Source organism: Triplophysa rosa, linkage group LG7 (genome assembly GCF_024868665.1).
Source record: "Triplophysa rosa linkage group LG7, Trosa_1v2, whole genome shotgun sequence".
NCBI classification, from domain to species: domain Eukaryota; kingdom Metazoa; phylum Chordata; class Actinopteri; order Cypriniformes; family Nemacheilidae; genus Triplophysa; species Triplophysa rosa.
The window spans coordinates 20,482,534-20,490,312 of NC_079896.1; the positions used below are offsets into that span (position 1 = coordinate 20,482,534).

The window sequence follows — 7,779 nt, forward strand, 5'->3', positions numbered from 1 at the left end:
CAGGGAAGACTATTCCAAAGTCTAGGCGCTAGATAGGAAAAGGATCTACCACCTGCACTTGATTTTGAAATTCTAGGTATTACCTACTGACAGGACGCCTGAGATCGTAATGCACGTGAAGGACTGTAATACAAGAGGAGTTCACTCAAGTACTGAGGAGCTAAACCATGCAGGGCTTTATAGGTAATAAGCAAGATTTTAAAGTTAACACGATGCTTTATACCAGTGCAAGGTTGACAGAACCGGGCTAATATGTTCATACCTTTTTTGTACTTGTAAGAACTCGAGCTGCCGTGTTTTTGACCAGTTGGAGTTTTTGTAATAAGCCTGCAGGGCAACCACCTAACAGTGCATTACAGTATTCTAGTCTTGATGTCATGAATGCATGGATTAATTTCTCTGCATCTGACATTGACAGTTACAATTGCTAAATGTGGATTATGTCTCTCTTCTCAGAATCCTGTCAGTAATGATGGTTGTTTTTATATTCTCTGTCAGGCACATGAGCGAGAACATCATGTTCACAGTGTCCTGAAAGGCCAATTCGATGAGGTGAAGGAAACACTGAGGCAGAGTGAAGAGTTGTTGATGGTGAGCATTGTGCACTTGGATATAGTGGGTAACATGTTGTGAAGAACAAAGCTCTAAATTGTGCTTTCTGGCAGTCAAAGTTCCCCTTCCTTTGTCTACTTGGCACAGATAGATTCTGTCACATTCCTGCTTTTCTCCTTTTCACATTTTCTGCTTCTAATACTTCTTCTCATCTATGTGTTTTCCACTGCTTGCCCTCATGGCCGGGCCTCAGAAAGCCCAAGAGTCACATGGGAAGCAGGAAGATTACATTAAAGAGATCTCTGAGCTGCAAGAAACATTGGAGTGGAAAGATAAAAGGATCAGGGTACAATTACTTTCCATGGCCATTTATTTCAGTTATGTCACATGAAAAAATCTGTCTTTTAAGACTTAAATGTGCACTTAATATTTTTTCCCACCAGTTTAAAAGGAAAGAAATTTCACATTCGAAGATATCTTAAAAATGATATACACTCGCATGAGATAAAAAGTTGTTTTACTTTATCCACATCACTAGGTATCAGTATAAGATACTGAACAAAATTATTGAGTGTAGCTTTAATAGCATTTTTTTATGGATTGTCCCTTTTAGAATTCTGCACATTCTTCATTCGCTTGTTTAACTTATTAACCTATTAACTTGTTAAGGATCTGAACGCTTTGTGTCAGATGAAACTTGTACCTTAACCTTAAGTCTTTCCTTTACGCCTGTGTTCTTTCCCTTCCTGCTTGTTCACCTCTGTGGATGGTTGCATTAAGGCCTTAGAGAGGCAGAAGGAGTATTCAGACATTTTCCATGATGAACGAGAAGCTCTCAGGGATGAGGTTTACCGGCTTAGAGATGCTCTAAAGGTAGACATGTAGAAGGAATATTGGGAATTACAGCCAGGATATAAAATGTATAAAACATTGCATAATTATTGTGAGAGCAATAGATCATTAGAACGTAATAGGAAAATATAGGAAATTGATGTCTGATTGTATTTACGCATAGAAACATGGAATAGTGCTGGGATGTGAGGTGACAGCCAATGGGGAGGTAGCACTCGAGGCGGTTGATGGGCATGCTGATGCACAATCAACCTCCCGATTGATTCAAGACGCTCCCATGCTCACCATGAGTGGAGAAAGCATGTTAGGTAAGTTAAGAACATCATTTTACTGACAGTTCCTTTCATAAGTGCTGTAATGTTAGCTCTTTTAGGAATTTCTATGCATGCGTGACTTCCGCGTTTCACAGGAAGAACCATAGGCAGTTTCAGGTTGTGGAGACTTAAAGCAGAGAGAAATGGAAAAATCAGAAAATAGTTCAATTTAGCAGATGCTGTATATTATGGCACACAGCAGTGGTATATAAGTGGCGTTCTACCGTATTTGAATGTTACAACGAAATGTTAACTTATGAAAGTATAATTTCAAATACGGTAGAACAGCACTTCTATATACCACTGCTGTGTGCCACAATGTACAGCATCTGCTAAATGTAACTATTTTCTCATTTTTCCATTTCTCTCTGCTTTAAGTCTCCCCAACCGGAAACTGCCTAGGGTTCTTCCTGTGAAACGTGGAAGTCACGCATGTATATAGCCCATATGTTACTGATGTAGACACACCACTCCCTTCCTTATAATCAGCTTACCAAATAGAGTTCCAATGTGCCAAACTTTTCTTAATTATTCTTAATTATAATAAATGTAAAATTAATTATAGTAAAATAATGTGCTTTTTGTTTTTCCTTGCAATATATTTCATACAGTATAGTATACAGTATAGTTTGTATATAAAACGTTATGAATATTTAATGATTATTAAATTAAACACAAATTTTTATGTCCATTGATTTTAATTAAATGTTGCTTGCTACTTTTTGTATCTGAATATTTGAATTTTCATTTCATGCTGCGCCAAAGGCAGCATGAAATGGCATGTCTTTTGAAATTATTTTTGATGATCAACCCTTAATTCAATCAAGAAGTCAAGCAAGAAGAACTCAGCCAATCTCATGACAATTCAATCAATCTCTGTCTCTTTCTATTTCCTTGGTATCTTAATTGCGTTTTCTCCAGTCATTTGAATCCAATCAAAAGCTTTGTTTTTCTATCTGGCCTCTCATCTTAATTCCGATGATGTTACAGACAGAACTCCAGAACAGCACAACATCCCTAAAACACAAGATCACTGGATGAAGATAACTAGAGATCTATGTGGGTCCACCCAGGTGCTTGAGAAGGTTCAACAGATGTTTGCCCAAGAGGGTAAAAGATATAAGGGCAATTCATTAGAAGAACGCTTTACCATAGATGATCTGAGGTCTGACCCCTCTACTGGGGAAAATGACTGTTTCAGGAATTTGGAGACAGAAGATCATCACACAGGATGTAGTGGACAATCAACGACTTATTCATCTGAGAATAAAGCAATTCGGACACAGAGCAATCTTCTAAATCCTAACAAAAACAATTTAATGAAATTAAAGCCAACACATGGTAAAACTGACCAATAAAGAATTGACTCAAGCCTCGAAACCTCACTAAATCTGTTAAAACCTGAGTGTCAGATAATGTCTGAAATTACAGTACAGTACAGTACAGTGACAAGGCAGGCAGAGATTTGGGAACCCATAGGAATCGTTGAAGCAACAAAAACATCACAGGATCTTATGTGTGAACCTACCGGTTTTATTGGAAAAAATATTTGCAATGTCAAAGAAAACAATAAAACACAATCCCAGAACCAGCAAGAGATGGAGAATGAGTCAGTGCAAGTGTGCCTACAGGATGACACATGTAGCGTGCCAATGGAGTTCAAGGGCATTGCTTTCTTTCTTGATAGTTGTCAGGAGGCTGTTGCATTCGATGCTGCTCTTTTAGCAGTAAGTGAAATAGGTTGGTATGAGGAACTAAAAGAGACTGGTGTGAGAGGACAGAGTGCAGAAAACACCAGGCAGACCAAGATGAAATTAAAGAAGATCTTTAACTGTGTTGTTTTATGATTTTTTTTAAAGACTTGTTTTGATTTGCTGATATGTTTTTCTTCATTGAGGACCAGCACTCCTGATTGCAAATATGACATGGACATGCAGAATTTATTTCTTTTTTTAGAGAATTGTGAAAATTAATTTTGTGACATGTCAAGATGGACATGAATTAATTGATATACATTGCTGAGTTCATTGATATGATGGATTATTAAAGAATGTACAATTAAAACAAAATATCTTCTTGTCTATTTTATAAACTCTCTTCTTGTCTTGTAATTTTGTCTATTATGCCCAACCTTATGAGCTGCTAAACAGTCTTTCTTTGTTCAAAACAATGACAATAAAAATCTATTCTAAATTGGAAACAAAATATGTTATCTTTCCTTTTACAAACACAGTGAATTTTAATAAAACTAGTATACCGTATATGTGATCAATTTACTTATTACTATGTGGCAAAAATGTTTGTCATCATTCATAATTCCCAACAGACAACAAAATGTAGCCTACTTTAATGTACAAATTCAGTAAAGCAATAGTGCTTTATTGTTATATAGCGGCAGAGCTTATATAAAATAACCACTATAATCTGTTAATTAAAAAATAATGTTAATAAATTATTAATTTTACAAACATTGAAATTTTATAATTTATAAAATTAATACATTCTTATTAACTGTAACATTAAGAACATTGTGTCGTGATGGTGGGGAGTACTGTTTTGTTGACAGCAATATATATTGCGTTTATTGTACATAGGTGAGAAAAGAGTTGACAGGAAAGTAATGATGAGAGATGGAATGTGGGATCAGGATATAAACCAGTTCAGACGTGAAGGTCCAAGAGCCAACAGCACATTTATGTCTGGGACGTAGATCACAGTGCTACAGCTCACACTACGGCACTGCAAAATATGTTGTATTTTGTTTTGCTTAAAAATATATATATGTTAGTGTAAAACCAAAATCAAAACTGCTGTTTTGTCCCAAGCTGAGATAGTATTTTGTAGATGCATGAACAGAACCATTATTTTGCCCATTGCATGTGTATGCACCTGTACATTGTCTAATTGTGTGCAAAATGTTTTTGCTCCTTTATTGATTGTATTTATGTTCAAGGAAGTTTCCTTTATGTCTTTCAGAGATCAGATTGAGGAAGCTGGTGGAGGAAAGAGAGAGTTTGCTCGAACAGGTAAGTTCTGTCATTTTATGCTTTGTGTGTAACTGATACCGTGGGAAAGTGATGAGATAACCCTGTCAGAGGAAGATATTATCATTCTTGTCATTTTAGGACTTCATAAGCATGTTTCACCAAGCTCTGTGTATGTATGCAGGTACAGAAGTTTAAAGCCCTTGCAGAGCAGAAACAGAAAAATGGGACAGAGGATGTGGGATGCACAGACGATGATGATCTACAGAACGGTTTAGATCCTCATATACTAGATTTGCAGAGTAAGACCCACCTTTAAAACACCTAGAAGTCAATTGTATACCATGATCAATCTTTATATAGGCTTGAGTTTAATATGCAAATATGCTGTCTTGTAAGCGCATTTTATATGGCATATTTTAACCACCTTTACGTATGTTACTACCGTTACGTATCTACAACCTGCATAACCAAACCTACAGTACTTGCTTTTTTCCACATCCCTCCTGCATGAATGTTTGAACTCATAAATGTAATTAAATATATGTAAAAATTTGCTGATTTGCATTTGTGAAAAATTTCTGTTTCCACAGGAGATGCAAATCGACAGATCAGTGACCTAAAATTTAAGCTGGTCAATTCTGAGCAGGAGGTCACAGCACTTGAGCAAAATGTAGGTCATGGTTAAAAATAAAACAACAAACTCTGAATCATGTAATTTCATCATCAATTGATATATCCTGCTTTCATTTCTTTTAAGTTAAGTTTGCTTAAATGTTATAACCTGTAATCTTGGTCATGTGGCAGATTCTTCGTCTAGAGGGTCAGGTGACTCGCTATAAGACGGCCGCTGAGGCTGCAGAGAAAGTGGAAGATGAACTTAAAGTAGAGAAACGCAAACTGCAGAGAGAGGTGACATCTGACATGCAATTATGCAATAGCATTCAATGTTTCAAAACGTTTTACAGCATTTGATGTAACATGCATTCTAATGTATATTTGCCACGTGTACTCTATAGCTGAGATCTGCACTTGACCGCGTAGATGAGCTGGAAGCAACCAACAGCCACCTTACGAAGAGACTAGAGAAGATGAAAGCCAATCGGAGTGCCCTGTTGGCACAGCAGTGACGCCCACCTGTACCCACTTTGATTACTGGGCATGGTTCTTATCATATTCAGCCCAGTCATATTCATGCTAATTCAGGCTTTGTAACATTCTGAAATATGGCAGACAAGCCTAAATGTCAAACTTTAATTCAAGCAGCTTCCAATTGGCTGCTTGTAAGATTCTAAGCAGATGACACATCAAAGATATGTAAACTGGGGCTCATCAAAGTGACCTTTGCAGAATTTAGGTCCTTCATGCACTTTTAAAACTTATTGACATGACCAGACTGCATTGTCGACCTCAGATCAAAGCACCCCAGGCAGACCACAGCTTTGGCAGCATGTTGCTTTAGTAAATCAGTGGAGTTGGACTTTGATTTACCTTATCGGATTATGCACTTTATTCCAGCATCAGTGTTCCACTTCTCTGTATGATTTGGAAATGGTTAAAATGTATGTGGATATCAACAATCATTGGAGAATGCTTGTGGTTGCAGGTTAATCCCCAGGTATTGTGTAGGTGAGATATACAATGTATGCTATCACATGCAGAAATAGTCTTCTGGACAAAAAAGTTTTATTTTTTTTGTGAGCCATTTTAACAACAGACATGTTCATGGTATGTGATATATCACTTTGGAGTTGTACATGCTGACTGTTTCATGAAAAACTCATGCTATAGTTATGTGTGTGTGTGTGTACATAAGATGTTAGTATTTTTTGTTTAAATGCAATTGTTTTGTAACATATTGAAGAACATACTTATACAATACAATAAGAAGGATCTTCATAAGCTTTGAAATATTTCACTTGTTGTCCTGCTACTCAATTTCCTGAACTTACATTTCTTTTATTGTTGAAAAAGTATAGGTTCTGTTTCAGATCAGATTTTACATTTATTTAAGTAACGTTGGCCAAAAGATAAATGTACATTTACCACTGACTAAAAAAGACACCGTCTGTTTCTTTCCATGTATTAAGACTGTAGATATACTGTATGTGGTGGTCAGTTTAGTAAAAGCACAATTTAGCAAAACACTATTTCATGTCAAGTACAGTCTCAGATCATGACGCATAAATATATATAATGGTCTGAAGGCTAAATGGACATTTGAGAAAACACCAGCCTTTAAAGATATGATCCATAAGTCTGTAAACACAACACACATTTGGAAGTGCAGCTGGTTTTTAAAAAAGGCTGTTATAGCACTTTCAATCATGGTCTGCCATTGACAGAGTGTACCATTAATGCATTTAAAGTTTATAGAAATTACAACATTTTTTCAAGAAACAAATGGAGTATTATTGCAATAATGTTTTTTCCCTGTGTAACTGACCATTGCATTTACACAAGATGTTCACATACACCATTTTGAAAACTATAGAAAGCTGAAAGCTGTGATTGTCATGATGTTATATTTTCTGGGTAAACGGTTTATCACAGGATTTGATAATTGTGAGTTTACCTTGTGTCTCTCCCAGTGGTTGTGCAACCATGTGAGACAAAGCACCACACCATTTACACACTCACTGAATACAAACATGAGATCTCAAGAGCGTATAAATTTGGAATTAACAGACATGACAGTAAATTATGACTTGGTTAACAGCTGTTTGGTATGACATGGCATAGCAAGAAATAAATTCATGCAATAACACTGACCTACTTGTTATTTGTATAGTATTTATTATGTATTTATTTGTATTTATGTACAAACAAGAATTATGGATTTTTGCTATTTATTATACCTACAAACAATGGTGTTCAACAGCAGAGGGCAGCACTTTTTTTGCACTGGGAAGTCAGTTCTGCTTTCTGGTTCAGTTTGATGTAAGCTTTATAACTTTTCAGGCTTATGGCTGACCTCTTCTTCTCCTTCATCAGAACGATAAACAGGACTTTTAGCTGAAACCATAGTCCTTTGTGATTGTTAAAAATGCCTAAACTCCACAAGTGCCAGGACCCAG

At 36.3% G+C, this 7,779-nt stretch overlaps 1 protein-coding gene across 8 annotated transcripts in view; it reads left to right on the top strand.

The window, feature by feature from the left end:
* Nucleotides 1-7,467, top strand: part of lrrfip1b (leucine rich repeat (in FLII) interacting protein 1b) — a 45,978-nt gene extending 38,511 nt beyond the window's left edge. For 7 of the 8 annotated variants that reach the window (XM_057337907.1, XM_057337909.1, XM_057337910.1 and 4 more), the window contains 9 exons: nt 499-591; nt 806-898; nt 1,333-1,425; nt 1,568-1,712; nt 4,695-4,744; nt 4,887-5,004; nt 5,296-5,375; nt 5,510-5,614; nt 5,722-7,467. In XM_057337907.1, the coding sequence (XP_057193890.1) occupies nt 499-591; nt 806-898; nt 1,333-1,425; nt 1,568-1,712; nt 4,695-4,744; nt 4,887-5,004; nt 5,296-5,375; nt 5,510-5,614; nt 5,722-5,832 (888 nt within the window). In that variant the 3' untranslated portion in view covers nt 5,833-7,467. The remainder of the gene's footprint in view (nt 1-498; nt 592-805; nt 899-1,332; nt 1,426-1,567; nt 1,713-4,694; nt 4,745-4,886; nt 5,005-5,295; nt 5,376-5,509; nt 5,615-5,721) is intronic. The other variant, XM_057337915.1, reaches the window with a different exon arrangement.
* The last annotated feature ends 312 nt before the right edge of the window (nt 7,468-7,779 follow it).